Source organism: Camelus dromedarius, chromosome 3 (genome assembly GCF_036321535.1).
Source record: "Camelus dromedarius isolate mCamDro1 chromosome 3, mCamDro1.pat, whole genome shotgun sequence".
Taxonomy (NCBI): domain Eukaryota; kingdom Metazoa; phylum Chordata; class Mammalia; order Artiodactyla; family Camelidae; genus Camelus; species Camelus dromedarius.
The window spans coordinates 10,274,721-10,297,012 of NC_087438.1; the positions used below are offsets into that span (position 1 = coordinate 10,274,721).

A 22,292-nucleotide genomic window follows, 5' to 3' on the forward strand; every position below is an offset into this window, starting at 1 on the left:
TGCCATACACCAGAAACTAATACAACATTTTAAATCAACTGTACTTCAGTTAAAAAGCAAAGAAACAGCCCATTTAAAATATGGGCAGAAGAACTGAACAGACATTTTTCCAAAAGAGGAAATGCAGATGGCCAACAGGAACAAGAAAAGCTGCTCAACATCACTGATATCAGGGAAATGCAAGTCAAAACCATGCCTGTCAGAATAGCCATCATCAAAAAGAACACAACAAATGTTGGCAAGGATGTGGAGGAAGGGGAACCCTTGTACACTGTTGGTGGGAATGTAAATTGGTGCAGCCACCATGGAAAACAATACGGAGGTTTCTCAAAAACCCCTAAACAGAACCACCATATGGCCCAGCAGTTCCATTCCTGGGCATACGTCCAAGAAAAACAAAAACATTAATTCAAAAAGATACATACACCTTGCTATTAACAGCAGCATTTTTTATAATTGCCAACATATGGAAGCATCCTAAGTGCACATCAATAGGTGAATGGATAAAGAAGATGTAGCACATATATGCAGTGGAATACAACTCACCCATAAAAAAGAAGGCTATTTTACCATTTGTGGCCCTTTAGTCACTGTTTAGTTTGTTTTGTTTTTTGCACTTCAAAAACCAGAATTTTGTAACTGGCATAAATATTTCCATTACATCAAAAACAACAAAATACCTAGAAATAAACCTAATCTAGGAGGTTACCGACCCTCTGAAAACTGTAAAACATTAATGAAGGAAATTGAATATGATACACAGAAATGGAAAGATATCTTGTGCTCTTGGATTGGAAGAATCAACATTATCAAAATGGTCATACTAACCAAAGCAGTCTGCAGATCCAGTGCAACCCCCATCAAAATACCGACTACATTTTTCACAGAGCTAGAATAAACAATTCCAAAATTTATATGGAACCATAGAAGAACCCAAATTGCCAAAGCAGTCTTTTGCAGGTCTTTTTTTTCCTCTGTCTTCTTTTTGTTCTCTTTTCTTGTGGTTTAATGGCTAGAGAAGTTCCTTTAATGTTTGTTTTAAAGCTGGTTTGGTGGTGCTGAATTCTTACAGCTTTTGTTTACCTATGAAGCTTTTGATTTCTCCAAATCTGAATGAGAGCCTTGCTGGATAGGGTATTCTTGGTTGTAAGTTCTTCCCTTTCAATAGAATCTTTATTAAAATAATTAAGAAAGTATATTACAGTGTAACACATTTCCTGACTTGACCAACTGAGTGGTCCAGGGCGGGCTGTTCTGCGTGCCTCAGCTTTCTCACTACAGAATGGGACTAACAGCACCTTGGAGGGTTACGGACCAATTGAGTGAAATTACACACTCACCATCCTAGCTGCCAATAAATCTTCCTTTTTTTCCTCCTGGCCCGTATCATAATGTACTCAACAAATAAAACAGATTTAAATATAATACACAGAAGTATAAATACCTCGGTATAAATACTTGGGTACAATCCTCATACCTTCCTTACTCATCTTTTTTTAGGAAAAGGAGGTAATTAGGTTTACTTATTTATTTATTTTTAACAAAGGTACTGGGGATTGAACCCATGACCTCGTGCATGCTAAGCATGCTCTCTGCCGCTGACCTATACCCTCACCCCTACCTTCCTTACTCATCTTTGAGCAACAGGAAATGTGTCATCTACTTCTGTTGCCCCTTCTCAGAGTAAGCACCTCACTCTGACCCATAAGGTCACAGTCAGAGCCTTTCTGAGATAAGCACAGCTCCAGCTCTGTCTCCAGCTCCAGTCCTTAGGGCGGAATAGGTGTTGTAAAGAATCTTTACTCCTGGCCCTGTCCACACTGGCATAAGTTACATTGTGCACGTCACTGACTACTTTTGTTCCCGGCCAAAGCTGCAAAATAAATGAATGATTTTTTCCACCAAGTAAATATGTGTGAAACATTTGGGTTGGCCAGTGGGCAGAGGGATGTTATTATCTAAAAAGAAAATCCTACCACAGTTTAGTTTAATTCATGTAAAACATTAATTTTTTTCTAGAGAATGATTTAAAACTGGTTTAAATTCATGCAGTTTGTTTCTTCACGTTGACCCAATATTTTCAGGTAGAGAAATTTTTAAAATATTTTTTTATTGAAGTGTATAATTAAATTACAATGTTAGTTTCTGGTGTACAGGAAAGTGATTTAGTGTTATAAATATACACATACATACACACACACACGTATTCACATACATACATATATTTTTTCAGTTTCTTTTCCATTATGGCTCATTATAAGATACTGATATAGTTCTCTGTGCTGTACAGTAGGTCCTTGTTTATCTATTTTATATATAGTAGTGTGTGTCTGTTAATCCCAAACTCCTAATTTATTCCTCCCCTCCTTTCCCCTTTGGTAGCCATAGTTTGTTTTCTATATCCATGAATCTATTTTCTAGTTTATACATAAAATGTGTATTTTTTTTTCAGATTCCACATATAAGTGACATCATATAATATTTGTCTTTCTCTCTCTGACTCAACAGGTAGAGAAAAAATTTATGTCAATAGAGAAATTAGAAATTAGTGTAGAAAACTGTAGGGAACTCTAATATACCCGACACGGAGTAGTCACTTAGTAGATGATTATTATATGAATGAATTATAATGTACTATCTTATCTGTATTTGTAACTCAGTATTACAGCAGGCCTTGAACATACATCCCTGAGCACTGACTCCAGATTTTATCATTTCTTATTGAAGAGTCACTTCTAAATGGAGTGTCGCAAGGTCCACTTTAATTAGTTGTTCAGAGACTGACCTCAGTTAAGGTAACCAAGAGGTGAGGTAATACTACGGAAGTTCAGGGAATGCAACATTATAGGGCTTAAAATGCGCTGCTGGAAATGACCGTGTATGCAATCCTGTGTACTGGTTAGACTTGTTTTAGAGCGTGTTTTTAATATTCTTATTTTCTTATGTTGGCGCTCGGCTTCATAAACTAAAGGTGGGAAGGCTTCGGTTAATTGAGAGAAGACGTAAACTATCCATGTGCGTTTCTGTCCTCTGTTGCTTATTGCTGATTACTGTTACTGAAAAAGCGGTGGAAACATTGGTCACCAGCAGTGTTTTGTCAGAGGAGTTGAAAGCGGTGGGTTAGGTAGGCCCGCACAGACTGAAAGGCTCTTTTGGTTTTATTGCTTGTTTCCTGTTCCTTTTCTTTGAAGCACAAACTTCAGAACCACAGGATCAAGGACGCTTGTGCTTGCAGCTTGGGACCAGTGATGCTGATGGACACAAGTTAATGACCAAATAGATGACGATTTTATGAGAATGAACTTACTTCTTTTAAATGAGTTTAAGTCTCTATCCCAAGACAAATTAGATCCTTGGGTTGTGAAAGAACTTGATAATTAGATCACCAAACTTGGTCTGTTGATCTCTGAGAAACTGTGGGAAAAGGAAGAGATGCCTGAAGGCTGAGAATGCACTTGTGTGTTTTTAAGGAGGTAGATTTCACATACTATTCAGGTCGAGGTCAGGCCTAAGCAGAGTTCTAGAAAAGATAGTCTGTAACTGCCAGGAAAGGAAGATGCAAATGAACGAGTTCTGCCAGGTGAACTTTGTTTCATTCTTTACCAGGTTTCTGACTTGAGGAAGAGTATGCAGTGAAATTAGTGAGCATTTGACCAGCAGTTGACTTTTAATTTGTACACAAGACAGAAACATGGGAGCCGAATGGCTGTGGAAAAGAATCAGCTGAGGGTGTCATTTAACACAGACCAAGGCTGTCTTTATCCCCCATACTGATCTCTGAGTGGACCCTGCCAGGAGGAAAGTGTGACAGTAAGACGTTACTCACACCCAGCACGTGAATAGGGAAGTAGTCTCCAGCCCAGACCCACAATCAGACTGGCTTGCTGATGAAGGTGGTGATGGGAGGTGGTAGACCAAGTCCTCTTAGGTGGCCCTGAGGCTGGGCAGCAGATGGTTTTAATCCCTGGTTTCACCTTCTGTGGGGGAGCAGCCTGTGCTGTCGCCGCTGTGAATAGTTATTACAACCTCTTTAGAACTTTTAGGTCCCTGTGGAATATCTGGAGAGATTTTTGCATCCAGATTCAGGCACCCTGAAAACTTATCTTTGTTGTGTTGAGAGCCATTTATCTTGAAAATGGGCAAATTGCCACAAAGCCAGGACAGACGTGGTGCTGAAGCAGAAATCATTGTGGCTGCACTAAAATCCTTGCAGGTGAGACTTTGGCCGGGGCAGGGGGTTGGTTATTAGATGACATGAGCAGGGCTTGAAGATGCTTCTGCTGTAGACCTCTGTCCCCTGCACCAAGCCTGGGAGTGGGTGGACTGGCACGGAGGGCAAGCTTATCAAAGTCTAGACCAGGGACTGCCAAGTATGTTGGATAATAAAATAGGATTCTAAAAGATCCCAGCAAGAATAATTCCAAATCTGTCACAGAAATTTCACCTGTGGGTTTTAATATATGAGTCTGTTTTGAATCAGAAGTAGGCAGGTTACAGAGTAAGGGCCACATAGGTGGCAACATCGTGTGTTAAAAAATGTTCATACATGTATTCATTGGCCGTGTCCACAGTAATTCCTGTCCCATTGGCTGTAAAAGCAGTGTCATAACTACGGGGACAGTCATCTTTCCTGCTCGCTGCTGCTTGGATCACGTGTGTTGCTGCCTTCAGTGCTCCAGCCCCTAGATTGAGAGGGCGGAGTGTTCAGAGGAGAGAGACCTGGTGCTGATGCAACTGGTAGAGTTCAAGGAATAAAGTCTTGGGAAAGGAAGGGCAGACTCCAGGAGCGGGCACTGTCTCCAGAGACTTGAAGGGTTAAAGAGGAATCACACTTTGACCAACTGCTGACGTTTTTTCGGGGAGACTGGGTTGCTCTCAGAATGACCTGGAGTGGGGAGGAGATTTTCTCCAACTTGACACATCAGGGAGCATCAGCTGCTGAAGTGAGGGTGTCTTACCCATTGGGGATGTTGCGGAATAAAAAGAAAATTAAAAATTCTTCATCTCAGAATCTGTTTTTAGCAAATTAGACTTGATGTAAATATCTGGGTAGTTGAGGTTCCAGCACTGACCTTGATCTCTGTGTCCGCCCTGGGTCCTGGCTTCCACCCTCCAGTGCCCGATGTCCACGTGGTATCCCTCCCTAGCACGCTGGCCTGACACGCTCCTGGTTTCTTCTCCTTTTCTCTCTTCTCTTACACATGTTGCCTTGGTTTTACTTCATGATACTGACTTTGATTTGCCTTCTGCCTGCCTCCCTCACATCCTTCATACATTTCTTTTCATCATATTAAGATATATTTTTGTCACCCCCCCCCCAAAGAATAACCCAGTACTCCTGAAACCCTTACTCCCACTCAGGTGACAGGCGCAGTTGGCCATTTCAGGCTGCAGAGCTGCTGTTCACGGCTGGACCAGTTCCTCTGTGATCCGTGCTTCCTCTCCCTGAAACCAAACCACGCGTTCTCTGCGTAGCGGGTGCCCTCTGAAATTCTGCCTGTGAGTCGCCCTGAAACCACCTACTTCTGCTCCGGCTGTTACACTTCCCACGCTGGTCCTTCAGCTCACCCATCCCCTTTGGTACTGAATGATTGTCTTGGTCAAAAGCAGAGGGTAGGGAAGCAGGTGCCAGTGGAAGTGGCTTCTGTTGATGAAGTGCTCATGGGACTCGAGCACTTCCGCACGTCTCTGGTCATTTCACTCAGTTCTCAACTGGCTCTGCCTGTTAGGGAAGATGTACATGGGCAAATGACTCCATGTCATAGATGAGAAAACTGAAGGTAGAGAATGCCAAGGACTTTCCCCAGGTCACATGGGGACAAGGGCCCTCGTCTGGTGTGTTGTGCTCCCACCTCCAGAGGGACCAGGCTTGTGGCTTGTGTTCAGACTGTGCATCTGAGAGAGGCTGCAGCCAGAGCAGACCCCAGAGCTCGGGGCTCCGATCCAGCCACCCACTGAGTCAGCTGGAAGTTGAGTCCTTCCCCGGGATCCCCCACCCCCGCGAGTTCCTCTCAGAGCCCTCTCTAGTGAGGAAGGGGCTTTTTCAGGGGCTTTCTCCCAGCAGAACTTCAGTTCCTTCTTTGGGCTCCACTCAGCACAGGGGTGTGGGGCAGGGGCTGGGTTGGGGGTGCGCCTAGATCAGACCCAGCCGGATGCTGGATCCGAGACCAGCCTCTCCCGCATCTTTATCACAGGACTTTTCTCCCCGCAACCCCACGTGTCTTCCTAGCCCAGCCTTCTCTGTGGATCTTTGTGTGTGGGTAAGTCTGTGTATACCTGCACCCGATTCTGGGCTGAGTCCAAGTTCTGAGTGCTCCTGGCCACAGCTCACATGGCCTCTAGGGGGCAGTGTAGCCTAACTTTGGCTGTGGGCATGATTCTCCTAGAAGCAGATTCCATGCTGCTGAGAACATGGATAGAATGCAACTCCCCTCTTGCTGTCGGGCAAAAATTTATCTTTTTATTGTAAATTAATGGCATGCACAAAGTTCAATCTTTTCACCCTTAGGAAGTCGATGATAAAAGTATCACAGATGTCCTAGAGACTTTTTCTCATTTATTTATTCAAAGATTATTTTAGGCAGCATATGTACTACTTTAAAGGCTTAAAAATAGGTTTTGTGTGAATCGTACTGCGTTATGATATGCCTCAGTTCATCGTCAGTTGACTTTAGAAATGGCCTTTCTCTGACACGTTCCTTTCCAAATTAAATGAGAATATTTCCTGTAGGACCAGACAGGAATTTTAAAGGGGCAGAGGAACTTTGGGCATTTGAATCATGGGTTTAAATGTAGCCTTGCTCCATCTACCGCGGTTATTTTTCCCTTTTCAACTCTGTGAACCCCGGATCCATCCCTGTGGCCTCCTCTACAGCTCAGCCCCTTGCTGGTTCCGCAGCTGGCCGGGCGGTGTGCACCCTCCAGCGTGGATGTGTTTGGAGATGTCCAGGGTGTTGAGGGAATAAGTTGGTTCTTTCAAAGCTTACCAGGAGAAAAGAACAGGGTCTGAACCATAAATACTCATGGCCCTTCCCAGAATGAAGTGGAGTTGAGTTCTGTAGAATCTAATGGACTAGTTTCAGCACCTTTTCCTCATACTACACTATTTTCTAGGTGTAAAAAGACTTAAAGGTGGGATAATGTTAAGTTTACCAGACCAAGTGACATATTTTGAACAACTGGGAGGAACCTGGACGTTTGAAAAATATCCAGAGAAGGAACACTTTTAAAACTTTGTGATTCTTACTAGAATTTTACAAGAACAAAACTATTCTAGTGGCTAACGTTTACTTATTTCTTTACTCTGTGTGTATCGTCTTGTTTAGTCTTCTCAGCAGCTCTCTACAGTAGGCATTATTATCATGCCCATTTTACAGATGAGAACACTGAGACATGGACCCCAGTAAATAAGTTGCCCAGGATCACACCCTAGGAAATGTTAAGTCAGGATTTGAACTCAAGCAATCTGGCTTCAGAACCCATGCTCATAATCATTGTCCCATATTACCTCTTATGAGAAGTATTTTGTTTTAATTATTTATCGAGATATTTTTTGTTGAGGTGTAATTGACACATTATGTTGGTTTCAGGTATATTGCATAATGATTCAATATCTGTATATATGGTGAAACGATCACCACAGTAAGTCTAGTGAACACTCATCGCCCCACATGTAGTTACAAATTTTTTGGTTGTGATGCAGCTTTGAACATCTACTCTCTTAGCAACTTTCACATATGAAATATGACAACGTGGCTGGACCTGGAGGGCATTATGTTAAGTGAAATAAATGTCAGACAGAGAAAGACAAATACTGAATACCCTCACTTAAATGTGGAATCTGAAAAAACGAAACAAACAAAAAACCGAACTCATGGATAAGGAGAACAGGTTGGTGGTTGCCAGGGTGGGGCTTGGGGGTGGGGGTAAAGGGGGTCTAATGGTCCAAACGTCCAATTATAAAATGGGTAAGTCCTGGGCTGTAATGCACAGCATGGTGTGCATAGTCAGGGAGCATCTGCTATTGCCATAAAGATGGGTAAAAAGCACACCTGTCCCCTGTGCCTCGGGCCACTTCCAAGAGTCAGGTTTTGTTGTTTTTGTTTTTATTGAGGTAACATTGATTTATAACATTATATGAATGTCATGTGTACAACGTAGTATTTCTCCTTCTGTGTCCCCTACGCAGATGTAATTTCCATCCATCACTGCATGGCTGACCCCCTTTACCCTTTTCTCCCTCCTAGCCCCTAGCCCCTGCCCTATAACTGCTGCTCTATTCCCTGAATCTGCGTGTTCCTGTTTGGTTTGGCTTCTTCTTCTATTTTGTTTTTTTGTTTGTTTATTCGTTGTTGTTTTTTTTTTTTCACATATAAGTGAAATCAGATGGCATTTGTCTTTCTCTGTCCTACCAAAGAATCAGTTTCGCTCCCTCCCCTCCCTTCCTCTTCGGTGTATAGAAGTGAGCCTTGTGAAAACGGTTTCATGATTTCAGTGGTATTTGGGGGTAGTATTTGCTGAAACAGAGGAATTCTGTGCCTTGTCCCATCCTGTCCCACAAGCCGAGTCACTGAGCTAAGGCCTCACTGTTGAGTCAGAGAGGAGGCTGCGAGCTGACACCCCAGGTGGGAGGCAGACACCCTGCGGCTCAGGTGGCATCCGGGCCCCAGGGCAGGAGGGACGCGGGGCCCAGGCTTCTGGAGGCCCAGCGAGCCGACAGTGCCGGGGGGCCAGACCAGCGGCGGAGCAGAGGCGGGAGTGGGGTCGACCCCCGTGTACTAGGTGTGTCCCATCCGGGACGTGCCGACTCTGCATCAGGCTGCCATCGTCAGTGTTGTCATGTTTTGTTGGAATTGCAGTGTTTTTCTAGTGGGATTTTTTTAAACGTGTGTTTTGTTTTCTCAACAAATTTAAAAGAAAAGATACTAACTAGTTTGTGCTGGCTTTATGAGAACTTATCTCTTGAAAGTGTAGTGTAACTAAAACTAGAGGCCACCATTGGCCCCAGCACTCTGGCCCAGTTTCTCAGTGTCCCCAGAGGCCAGCTTGCCGTCCAGTGTGCCAGACACCTCCTTCGGTGACACCGATTCAGTGTTTGAGGTGGAATTGGCTCCTTTACCTTTCTTCCCATCAGTACTTCTGTTTAGATTACAGTGAAGAGAAGGCAGTCTTCCTTGGATGTACATTTCCTTACGTTATTCGGCACCACTGAATGAGTGTAAAATACCGAGGCAGCATGTTTTCTAAGACGCAGCAGCTTAACATACAGTGTCCCTTTCCGCATTCCTTAAATTAAGTTTTCACCCATGAATTAATTAGCTCCTGGCTGACCCCTAGGCAGGTGTGTCCCAGAGGTTCCGTGGCTCAGGGATGAGGGGGCGCAGCCTCGGGGAAGCGTGTGTGTGAAGATGGAATTGAGATTTTGAGAGAATGCTTTTTCATTTTCTTTTCCAGCAGAAGACATGCGGTGGCAAATGTCCACTTTTTGATAAATGTCTGTCTTTGGACAGGAGTCAGGGTGGGAGGGCCACAGTGGCCCAGTGCTGCTGAAGGTGGGTGTTCTCTTTTGGGAGCAGGTGGCAAGTCATCTGCCTCTACCCAGCCCCTTGCATGTGGAAGGCAGGTGACCATGAAGTGAGTGAAACTGTTTCAGCCAGAAAAGCCCACCTACTGGACACCATATCATGGATATTTTTGTTAAATATTTTGACTTGATAAAAATACCGTACTCTTGTTTTGGTAAAATATTTGTTACTGCTCAGTGCAGCCTAACTGGTACATATTTGATTTCTTACAGCAAAACTTGCCTCTTCAGTTGATTTGAGGAGGTTAGTGGACTGAAGGTAATTGAATTTGTGTGGAGCATTGAGCTCACCCAGCGCCCTGCTGCACCCTCTGTCTTCTGGCCCCCTGATAACTTCTTGAGGGCGGAGTTGGTAGTCTGAGGATCCCCGTTGTAACAGAGTCCTAGAGAAATTCAGAGATCTCTTAGGTCACTGCTTCATCAAAGCGTCTCTTAAATCCGTAATACTATTACTACTATACAGTAGGACTTACAGAGGTTGGAGGGTTTTTCGTGGGAAATATTAGAGCAAATTGGGAGATTCCTCATGGTCATAACGCTGTCATACTTCCTGTTATTTATAACTGCAGCAACCGTGTTCATGAGAACTTAGGGAAAGCAAAAACAAAACAAAACGCAAAACAAGAGTATGTTATTGACTGGACCCCTTCTAGGTGGCATAAAGCATCAGTCCGTGTTTGGTGGGTCGATGAGTGGCATTTTTCAAGTTGAACTGCAGAGTCCGTGTGAGGGGGCTGGGAGGCTTCCTGATACCAGCCTGACCTCACGCGCAGTTTGCCCGTGTTGCGCAGGGCATCACCTTCGTCACCTGGGGTCTCTTTTCCCTAATCAGTAAGAGCAATGAGGCCTCTGTCTAAAATGTCTTTAAAATTCTTGGATTGTATGAAATTTGACGTCTTACAAAAATGGGTAAAAAACATAACATGGATTGACAAACATTTTAACATTTTTAGTGAAATTAACTCTTCGGACCACAAGTAACTCAACCAAAACTAAGTTCTTTGCCAGCACTCCGCTTATTTTTAAATTTGCCTGCCCTGTTGAGAATAGTTACTGACCTGATAAGAGCCGTCTGGTGAGACTGTTTTCAACTAAATGTACATTTAACAATGAAAGAACTTTTAGAAGGTTAGCTTGTATTTGCCATCATTAGTCCTTAGGGAATTGCTACTTAAAACCATGGTGAGATACCTCTCATTTCGAATGTTTGCAGTTGAAAAGACCGACCTTATAGGGGATGGGTGGGGACGTGGAAGGACTGGAACTCTCACGTGCTGTGGGGGAAGGAGGGACGTGAAATGGTACAGCCACTTTGGAAAACAGTTTGGCAGTTTGTTAAAAAGTTAAAACATACACCTGCCACATGATCCAACCACTCCGCACTGAGGTCTCTACCTATAAGAACGGAAGGAACCAGTGCACACAAGGACTGTGTGCCAGCGCTCACAGCTGCTGTGTTTGTGATGGCCCCAGACTGGAAACAGCCCACATGTCCTCAATGTCTGAGTGGGTACATTGTGGCATCAGCACAGTGCAGAACTGCTCAGTAATGAAAAGGGAGGAACTGTGGATCCACACTGTCATATGGATGAAATCTCAAAATAATTATGCTGGAAGAAAGAAGCTAGACAATAGAGCACATACTGTATGATTCCATGTTTATACTTCTTTAAGAAAATGCAAGCCAGTCTACAGTGGCAGGAAGCAGGTCGGTGACAGCCCAGGACAGGAGGCAGGGAGAGTTACCGAGGGCACCAGAAGACTTTGGGGATGGCAGAGCTATTCACGGTCCTGGTAGCCTTGATCTTTCATAGGTTTACACATGTGTCAAAATCTACTGAATTGTGTACTTTCCATTTCTGCAGTTCATTGTGTGTCAGTCATGCCTCAGTACAGCGGCTGTGCCGTGTTAGCCACGATGCCAGCGTGGCCGGGCCGGGTCGGGGCCGGTGCCTTCCCCACCCCCACAGCTGGGGCAGCTGTCTGCAATGGACACGTGAGATACAGGAGGTGATTCTTCCATCCCCGAGGAAGTGGGAAGCATTTTCTCCAGACACCAACCACTTCCAAGCCACCAGGGCCCACTCAGTCTAATTAATTGTCCTTTTCACTACATGGCTCCCCAGAGATCTGGAGGAGGCAGTGGGCTTCCCAGCAGCAAGCGAGGTGCTCTGTTCCCACCAGGCTGAAAGCAGCTCTTGTTCCAAGTTGTCCTTACCCGCCTACGTCCCCAGACACATTGCTGATGGTCATGGCTGTGAAGGTGCTCAGGTGTCTTCGGGAAGCACGCTTCTCGTTGCAGGACTGAGCAGTGGCCAGGCTGGGAGGGGACCTGGCAGAGCCACGTCTGGACGGCGTGCCGGGCGCGGGGATAGATCTGTTCCACCACGTTACGTGCTTCCTTCTTTCCTGAGGGATGTAAAGCCCCTCTCTCTGTGCAGTGGTTTAATAATTAATAATGGATTGTAATGCCCTTGCTAAAAATAAAACTATCCATCTGCTGAATAAGAATCCAAAGATGCGTAGAAGAAATTCTGTTACGTTTAGCAGATGTTCCAGTTGTTGGAGGGGTCTTTTCTCCTTCCTGTTGCGCTTGGGCTGAGTCTAGGAAGGACTGGGAAGAGTCACTTCCCTTCCCTTTCCTTTCTCTCCTTTGTGACAGTCCCCTTGGGCTCTCGGCCCGTTTGTTTTTTCACCCCGTGTCCTGCTCCATCTGCGTGCGTGTTCCGCTGGCCGGCAGGCTGTGTGGGTGCCTCTGCCCGGCCCGGGTCCCCCGCGGCCTCCGTGCCGGGACCCCCACCCCCCCATCCCGGGACACGGAGCAGGACCTGGCTCACGGCTCTCCCCCCGCAGCTGTGGACATGGCTGGAGGAGCTGCAGAAGGAGCTGCTGGACGACGTGTATGCCGAGTCGGTGGAGGCCGTGCAGGACCTCATCAAGCGCTTCGGCCAGCAGCAGCAGACCACCCTGCAGGTGACGGTCAACGTGATCAAGGAAGGGGAGGACCTCATCCAGCAGCTGAGGTGGGCCCGTCCCTGTCCTCCCATCCGTGCCCTCCTGTCCCTGCCTGTGCTCCTGTCCCTGCCCGTGCTCCTGTCCGTGCCCTCCTGTCCCTACACAGATGCTCTGAGATCTGCCAGGGACTGCCCCTTCTCCTCTATTTTTCGAACAATTAGCTATAATTCTCTGTGCAACTAGGCAGAGAACAGATGACATCCATACATGCAAAGGAGACTAGCATCTCTCTCTCTCTTTTCTTTTTTTCCCCCTCAATCTTTTTCACTCCATGATTTTTCTCATTACAGCATTGACTACTAAACCTTCCCAGAATTCAATTCTTATTAATACTCCCTCTTATCACCTACCTAATTATTACTGAGATTTCCTAACAAACCAGGTTAATTTAAACCTCCCAGGACCACATGCTGCAGGGCCTGAGTGATCTGCTCCTCTGCAGTGAGGCTGGCCTGCCTCCTTCGGACTCCCAGCTCGGGCAGGCCTGGCCCGGCCTCCGGTGACCCCGGTCCCTCCTGCAGGTGCTGCTAGGGGCAGGATGGCAGGAGACCGCACTGGGGCTGGAAGCAAATTCCTTTAATTGGTTACAGGGAGCGTTCACGTAAAGGTAGTCCTACAGGCTCATGCAGAGGACAGCTGATCAAATCGTCAGTCCTAACTTCGCATGATGCTCTTTGCTAAGAGGCAGAAGTCCCTTGACGAAGGCTTAGTTGACTGCATCACAGTTTAACCCTTTCCAGCCGATGCTGCTCTTTCTAAATAGTATCACCTGTCCTCTACCTAAGGACAAAAGTGGCTACAGATGAAACTCCCCTGAAATGGTTTGTGTAATTAGTAGCCTTCTTCTAAGAGGGACTGTGAGGAAGTGCGGAAGGAATTCCTCCGTGTGTCCTCAGATCGGAGGAAGAAGCCGGGGGGTTTGGCGGGAGGGGGGCTTGTTCCATTTTCTGAGAGCAGCAGTCCGGCTTCCTGCCGGCCTCTCCCCTGGAGCCCTGGGCTGCCGGATCTGGCCTCTGCCGCTGTGAGACTTGCCCATCCAATTCCTGTTTGTCCCCCGCTGCTCCTCGCAGGGACTCTGCCATCTCCAGTAACAAGACCCCGCACAACAGCTCCATCAGCCACATCGAGACGGTGCTGCAGCAGCTGGACGAGGCCCAGGCCCAGATGGAGGAGCTCTTCCAGGAGCGCAAGATCAAGCTGGAGCTCTTCCTGCAGCTGCGCGTGTTTGAGAGGGACGCCGTCGATGTGAGTGTCCCTGGCACCCCGCATCCCTCCGCCCCTCCCCCGTCTGGCTCCTGGGTCCTTGCCCCCTCCCCCGCCTCTGCGTGGGGAGGAGGAGGAGGAGGACAGAGGAAGGACAGAGTGGCTCTTCCCAGCTCAGCCCTGGGCTCTGGCGTTTGAAGCTGGGAGAGGCAGGTTGGGAGCAGGGCCGACACCGCACAGCAGGACAGCAAAGCCAGCGAGCTTGGTGAGTGGAGTCCAGGCGGGGCTTCTACTGACACGTCACTTCGGCTTGTTGATCCCTGATTGGACCCTGCACTGCGCTCGGCTTGGCTTGGCCTGGCCACAGAGGCACGTACTCAGGGCAGAGGGGCTCTCCCCTGCCGCCCCGCCTTCCTCCCTCCCCACCTCCCTCCCAGCTCTCTCCTCCCAAGAGTGAGAGTTCCCTGAGCCTGTGGTAATAATGTTTTAGGTCCCAGAAACGTCTCCAGATGTTGTCAGTTGATCTGTGATTCTTACCTAAAAATTGACTTTTGCACCTTATTTAGGCTAGGAGAACGAAGGACAGATTTCTTTTCTTTTTTTCAACCAAGAGAGGATGGTTTTTAATTCTCTGCCAGGCAAGGTCTTTTTTTTTTTTTTTTTTTAACTTGATGAGCACAAGCAGAAGTGAGTATGATTGGATGCCGCTAAATCTTTGTAGGAAACACAATGAAAGGAACCAAAACTCCCTGGGTGAGGCCAGCCTCCCAGAGCCCGTGGGCTTCATCCAGCTGCTACAGGGCCTGCTGCCCAGCCAGGTACCTCCTCCGCCCAGGTGGCCCCGTGCCTGCCGACCAGGATCTGTCGAGCACACTGTGTTCATATCTCTCACTCGTCCTGGAGGGTAGTCGGGCCCAGACCCCAGGTGCCCCCGAAGGCAGAGGATGGCAGGGCTGCTCAGCTCAGGGGACCCTCAGCCCCTCGCCCGGCTCCCGGCAGAGATTTGATGTGGGTGCAGGAGCCTCTCACAGGGGCCTTGTGTTGGCTGCTTCTGAACTGTCCAGCAACATTTTCATGAAAGAAAGACCTTCGTGGCTGTTTCATTGTTGTCACAGGTCACATGTTGCCTGGGAAAACTGCTCAGGTCCTCTGGTCTTGACCTTCCCATCCCCATGGAGCCGCGGAGAGAAGAGGTGTGCTGGTCTCAGCTCCCGGAGGCCCTGCCGCGGCCTGGGAGGCGGTCAGAGTCAGGGTGCAGCCCTGCGTGGACAAGAGAGCCAGCATGGCTGCCTTCCTCTGACCTCTGCTTCAGAGGAATTGCTTCCGCCAGCTTAGCTGCTTGTTGAATAGTGTCAGTTAAGAAACACAAAGCAGTCAGAAGCATTATTTGAAGTTTTCCTTCCAGGACATCTTGAGATCTGGGGAAAAAAAATAAAATTGGCTTTACTTGTATTAACACTGCTGCAAAGGTGAAAAAAGAATTCGTTACTGTATTTCTACTTTTATTGAACCAGTGTTTTAAAATGCAGATGAGGAACCAAAAATGTACAGTTTCCCCACACTATAGCCACAAAATTTCATGAGGCCTTAACAGAGCCAGCACTCTTGGCCAGGGGTAAGCGCTTTCCTGAGCTGGGGAAATTAACCCTGCAGCTCAGTCCCAGGCCAGCCAAAGTACAGTCTAAAAGCTTTTACAGTGTCACAGCCTGGGAACCTCTTCTCTGGAGTAATGCTGAAAATGTGAAAACCTGAGCTATTTAGGCTCCACTGGGATTTCCCCTCCTGTCTGGACTGATGCCCCTTGTGAGTGCACACAGAAGGCATGGAGTTACCTTTATGGGAGAAATTCATCTGTTATAGGGTCATTTTTTAAAAAATCCTCCATGTCTCTTGTATTTCAGTTGAAATAGCATTTCCATCTCTCAAGAGCAGAGTGGGATTTTCTATGGTTTAGAATATTGCAATTTCAGGCTCCAGATATTCTAAATAAAATCTGCTCTGTTGATCTACAAAGAACAACAAAAGCATTATCCTGGCGTCCTATGACAGTTTAGTTGTGGAAACAGTCTTAACTGTATGTGGGTTTAGAAAGAAAAACAGACTTTCTAAAAATTTGGGGACACATTTTAAAAAATGGGTTCCTATTCAAAAAAAGACCTCCGCTTTCTTGAGCTTTGTTTTTGCCACAGACTTCGTTTCTTGGCTTGTGTGGTTATTAACAGGCAGTAATGCTAAACTTGGGGCAGAATTCTTCCTGATGACCCTGGATCATGGCCACTGCCAGGGCTTCCTTGTGCACAGTGTGTGTGTTTGAATCCTGCTGCACTTAGCGCATTGATCTTTGTTTATTATCCACTTCTTGAGTGTTTTCTGAGCCTGTTGTCTCTGTGAGGCGTTGTCGCTGAGTCTGTAAGTCACCACCACACTGAACCCTCTCCTCCCTCAGCGTCAGAAAACAAACATTAAGAAAGGAAATTCCTCTTAGGATAAAGATTAAAGTTACGGTAATTTTTTTTCCTTTTAAAAATATTTTTATTGTGGATTCTTGATTTATGTCTAATTTGGCGTTACTTAAAATTAATTAATTAATTAATTAATATAATTTAATAAATGGATGTAGGATACACACATATTATGTAGATCCCAGTAGTAAAAGAAGAAATCCGGAAGATTTGTGCAATAGGAGTTCGGAGGAGTCTTAAGATTTTTATTACTTTCATCTCCCAGCTGGATTCTGTATAAAGTCTCTCAAATTCTCAAACTAATTTGGTTACTGCTCCTGAGGACAAAGTAAATTAGAATCCATGGGAAATACTTCATTGAAGTGTGGAGAATAACACTTTTGAACAAGAAGTTTTTTCCTTCTTTCTGGGTTTCATAATTTTTGGTCTTAACTTCCCTAACATACTTTGAAAAATTTTCAAGCCCACAGAGAAGTAGCGAGAATAGCGCAGCGGCCTTCCGCATGCCTGTCCTCCCAAGTTCAGCGAGATTTTTGCCCCTCTTACTTCAAGTATCACCTTCTGCGGTTGTGCTGTGGTGTTTTAGAGGAAATCTTTGCCAGCTTATAATATTTCACTCCTAAAGACTTTGTAAATATCTCTTTAAAAGTAGGTTATTTTCCTGTATAACCACATCATGTCCTAAGCACCTCGCTGATTTCACAGTTATTCCTATAGTATCTTGTAACACCCAGCCTCTGTTCAGGTTTCTGCAGGTGCTTCAGAGGGGCATGTGGGGTCTGCTCCTGTATTTGATGGTTAGTCTTTTCATCTAGAACTCTCTCTGTCCACCCTTCTTTATTTTTCCCCACGCCATGATTTGTTGAATTAACTGACAGTTGTCAAAGGAAGCAGGTCCCACGTTCTGTGTTTCCTCCCTCGACCTCTTTGAGGCTGTTTAACTGCTTTTCTCCTTGGCATTTCCTGTAACCTTAGAAGGTAGATGGAAGGACCCAATTAGATTCAGGTTCGTTTTGGTACAAGAAGCCCTGCGGGTGGCACAGCATTGTTCCTCCTGTCGGGAGGCGTGTCCTGTCTGGCACCGCTTCTTCAGGGATGCTCGGGGCGGTCTGCAAGGTTAAGACCAGCAGCCTGATCCCTGTCAACGTCCCCGTCAGATCCCTGTCTCTTGTGGGCACTGGTGATCCTTACCTGAACAAGCATTTTACTAGGATTTTTTTCATTAGAAAAAAGTTTTCTAATTTTAATATTTCTACATTCAGTAGCTAGATCTAACCATAAAGAGGAACTTTCCTTCGTCATTTTATGCTTAAATAATTAATTTTCTCCTTTTAAAGACCAGTTTTTAGAATAAAGGTTCCTTTTAATCAGAACCAAAGAGCCTTTCATTTAGTTTTTGGTTCTTTCGCTCTTCTTTTTCTTTTGACATCATTAGGAATAAATGGACTTCTGTATATTTAACGTATTTTGTTCTTTGTGGTCATTTTTTTAGTGTCTAATTGTTGCATCTTTGGCCAGTAGGAGCCCCATCAACTGGCTTCTGTGGCCTTTTTGACACAGACGCATTAGTCCCTTCCCTCCTTGGCACAGTGAGATGTCACAGCAGATACTTATTTTTTAAGTCCTGGTCCTAAGCACATCCTTTCCTCTGTCAGATCATATCAGACCTTGAGTCTTGGAACGATGAGCTTTCTCAGCAGATGAATGACTTTGACACAGAGGACCTCACAATAGCAGAGCAGCGCCTCCAGCACCACGCGGACAAGGCTCTGACCATGAATAACCTGACCTTCGATGTCATCCACCAAGGGCAGGACCTCCTGCAGTACGTCAATGAAGTGCAGGCCTCCGGTGAGCAGTGCGTCCCGTCCCGGGTCGGCGGCGGGGCTTTCGTGTCCTGGCAGGAGCGTGTCCAGTTTATTTCAGTGTGACGGCTGTCAGCGGTTAGTTGACTTACTCCTGTGATTCAGGTGTTATAAATACCTGCTCTTTGTTATAAATACCTGCTTTCTTTTACCCACAGAATGTGATCACGCCATGATTAGTGTACCACCCTTGATATTTTTACATGTTATCTCAAGTAGCATGACTTTAATTTTACAAATTATATATTGTATCTCCATGAATGAGATGTAAATCCCAAGAAGATATTTTCACATCTTCTGTTTTTGTCTTAGTTAATATTTCACCAGCAGATGTCACTGCAGGCTCAAAAATGTAGAGCGCGCTGTCGGGTTAGAAGCTTTGCAACAACCTGCGTCCTGTGTTACTCATTTTACACAGGTCAAATTAAATGCTCTCTCAAGAGTGAAGGGGTACACAGTGGACAACAAAAACAAACCAGAGCTCGCTCATTTATAAAGGACCTGTCATTTTCACCAGTTACCAATGTGGGAGTAGAAGTAGACTGATGGGAAATGGGTTCGGTTTGAGTCGCTGCATGTTCTATTTGGCTGTAGAGCACATCGAATACACCCTCTGAGACACTCGCATGCGGAGGCGTCAGCTCCCCTGTGCTGGCTACGCCTTCCTCGAACTTGACCTTCAAAGTAAGGGCTTAGGCCCCAGCGGGGCAGGTCATTCAGAAATGCAGAGTGTATGCCGTGCGCCACTGAAGAACAGGTTGAAATGCTAATTGAATTCAGGTCCTCCCCTCTGTGTCCACAGGCGTGGAGCTTCTTTGTGACAGAGATGTAGACATGGCCACTCGGGTCCAGGACTTGCTGGAGTTTCTCCATGAAAAGCAGCAGGAACTGGATTTAGCAGCTGAGCAGCATCGGAAGCACCTGGAGCAGTGCGTGCAGCTGCGCCACCTGCAGGCTGAAGTGAAGCAGGTAAACAGACAGCTGGATGGAGAGCCAGGCCCAAGGGGACCCAGTTGACAAGCACGCGCTGTGTGTTCTCCTGGTAATTCAGACACGTACACATTGGAGGAGATTATCCCAGGTCAGAACACAGCTGTCCTGATGCTCAGTACAACACACAGCCACAGCTAGTGGGTAAAAATCAAGCCAGTGCCTGGACCGCTGTGTGTTCATGCTGCAGTGGAAAAGCCTTCGTCACCCAGCAGGGGGAGCACTTGAGAGCACCCTCCATTTAGCTTATTTTGTTATTGGTGGTCTCTTGCTTCAAACCCTGAGCACATTGCTTTCTGGGCTAAATAACTGTTAAGATTTATTTTTGCAAAGTAGACTATTATCAATCTGGGCGGGATCACAGGCTGTGTATGGCTGGGGTCTTCTCGTGTCAACAGGATGCTGTACTGCCACATCCCAGACAGCAGAGCAAAATAGAAAGGGAACATTTGGAAGAGATTGTTTTTGACTCAATGCCAGTGGGATTCCGAGATTGTTGTTGGCTCAATGCCAGTGGGATTCCATGTGTATGTATATGCAGCGTGTCTGTGACATTTTATCTCATGAGCAGGAAACCATGAAAGTACAGCTTTATGAGATTCTGGTAGATGCACAGAAAAGTGTGTGTTAGTTTGATTGGAAGGGACTGAATGGTCGCAAAATGGCTGTCATAGCCCCAACTATCACCTCCACATTCCAGGTCTCAGGGAGGGGAAAGCTTAACAGGAAAGAGGCAGCACCCAGATCAAAAAAGAAATGTGTTCCCCGAATCCCCCAGAAGCTCCTGCTTTGATCTCAGTGGCTAGAATTGTATCGTATCTGCAACCAAGCTATCATCAGAGCTGAGAAGTGGCTTTCTTTTAAGTTCCTTCCAGAAGTTGGGATTTTCTGACTAAAGGAGATGAGGAAAATAGGTATTGGGTAGGTAACTAGCAGGTTCTGCCACGAATGACTGACCAGAATGACCTTCTACAATCTCTGTAGCCACAGAGAAAGTTAGGATTCCAAAGTTAGGATTGACTTACCATTTTGTGATGCTGAGAATCTGGTGGTTTGACCCCAGCACTGGAGCACAGCTGAATTCATTGCTTATTACGCTGTCTTAACACTGATGCTAAAGTGGAAAATATGTTAGTGAAATAAAATAGTTCCCTTATCAAGTAGTTTGCTAATTCTGCATGTTCATAAGGACTAAATAGGAATGAAAAGTATTTTTCTTGATTGTCAGGAAATTCTTTGCAGCAGTAAGTTTTCTAGCATGTGGTCCTCAAATCTCTTTTGACCTGTGGACTCGCAGTCAATCTACTGGACCCTCCACCTTTTTCAGCTCACACTTGAAACTAAAAATGACAGAATTAAATTTAAAATGCAGCCCTTGTGATCAGATACCACTGGCAGGTAGCAGGCTGTTTTTGGTAGGATCATGAGGAAGCAGGACTTCACAGCTGACGTGAGTGCGCTCGGACCTCTGCACTGCTGGTCTGTAGGATGGATGCCCCAAGGAGGGGCTGATACTTGGAGCTCCCGTGTTGTGTTTCAGGTCCTGGGCTGGATTCGCAATGGGGAGTCGATGTTGAACGCTGGGCTCATCACGGCTAGCTCGTTGCAGGAGGCGGAGCAGCTGCAGAGGGAACACGAGCAGTTCCAGCATGCCATCGAGGTAAGGATGCTTGGCCTCACTTTCTAGTCTTAGGACCAGCCTGTTAAGTCCCCTCCCATGGCACTGACCCGGGGAGCCAAATGAGGTTCAGTAGGTTCTGAAATGGCCATGCTTACAAACCTACAGTTTATCACAGGAGGAGGAAGTGGTCTGGTAATGCAGTGAAGTGAGGTTGTATGTGCCTGCCAGGGCAGCCTCACTGCAAGGGCCCCAGAGGCTAGGGGTGGATCCTGCTGTCCCCCTGCCAGCAGGATGCACCTCCCCCATCAAGAACAGCTCGGCTCCAGGGAGCCCAAGCTGGGGTCTTGGTGGAGGTTTTTTATGTTTTGGGAGGTCTCACAGGCACATTGCTGCTACATAACCAGCCTCGGAAAATGCAGGGCACTCGGGGTGGCTCATCAGGACTGGGTGCAAATCACCAGTTCCCTGTTACTGATAAACAGTGCTCTGCACAGGGCTCCCCCGATTCTGGACAAAAGCAGCGTCACACATCAGAGGGTTTTGTGCCTTGACGGGGTCAGTGCTGTGCCAGGACTTCAGCAGGACACCTCGGGCCAGTTCCGGGCCCCCTCAGGTTCACTCTCATGGCGTTTAGATCAATTATTTTTAGAGTTTTTGAGGATTGGGGGAAGGGGCAGTTCATAGTTATGATGCGTGGTCTCAAAGTAAAGTGAAGGGAAAAAAGAGCAGTTGATTACAGAAAACTTGTTTCCTGCTCTGTTATACATGTATTCTCAGCCGAGATGGAGACCACAGAAATTTATTCCTTGGATTAATTTATTCTCTACTCAGTGCCAGTGAACACACATGAACACTTCTTCTTGAAGCCCAGACTCTGGGCATCTTTTGAAAATTGTCCACCGTGCCAGGTGCCTTCTAGTCCTGAAATCACCAGTGCACGTCACTGGTCTGGGTAAAGGGTAGGATTATACTGGGTACAGTGTTTTATGGGATCACTTGTACCTTTTTAGGTGAAATGCAAAAGTTTGCTTTAAAAAAAAAAAAAGGTCTGTGTCCAGAGACCTATCGCCCCGCTGCCGGCTGCCCGCCGGGTGCTCTAGTTTCCCTGAGCGGGCCTGGCCTCAGCCCCTCTCGAAGCTTCCGGTGAGGGTGCGTGAGCCAGAGGTCTCACAGGACTTGTCGGGTTATTCTGATAGATTCGCTGTGTGGCATGGACCTCTCGGGAACACAGTTGGTTCATTCTTAGCTTTTAACTATGTTTCTCTCTCTCTCTCTTTTTTTTTTAAATCAATAGTTCTTGAAAACTTTTTACTGGAGTCCAAAGTTGAAAGTAAAAATGAAATAAAGAGCATTCACTTCAGCCACCTTTTTCTCCACTTATTCATGAGCCTCTGGCTACTATTATAAGAAGGCTCAATAGGAATAATAAACTTGGAACATTTCAACAGCTTTTTGGGAATACTGGCTGCTAAGGGTTTTTCCTGCTATTTCTCAAAAGGCTGAAACCCCACAACCAGATCCTTTCTGAAAAGTCTTACCGCATTTCATCCTTC

At 46.2% G+C, this 22,292-nt stretch overlaps 1 protein-coding gene across 2 annotated transcripts in view; it reads left to right on the forward strand.

Annotated features, from left to right (window-relative positions):
* The window catches only part of TRIO (trio Rho guanine nucleotide exchange factor), a 331,311-nt gene that overhangs the window by 187,407 nt on the left and 121,612 nt on the right, over positions 1-22,292 (forward strand). For both annotated transcript variants that reach the window (XM_031443331.2, XM_064479579.1), the window contains exons 12-16: positions 12,437-12,606; positions 13,669-13,843; positions 17,919-18,114; positions 18,931-19,097; positions 20,659-20,778. In XM_031443331.2, coding sequence (XP_031299191.2) covers positions 12,437-12,606; positions 13,669-13,843; positions 17,919-18,114; positions 18,931-19,097; positions 20,659-20,778 — 828 coding nt within the window. The remainder of the gene's footprint in view (positions 1-12,436; positions 12,607-13,668; positions 13,844-17,918; positions 18,115-18,930; positions 19,098-20,658; positions 20,779-22,292) is intronic.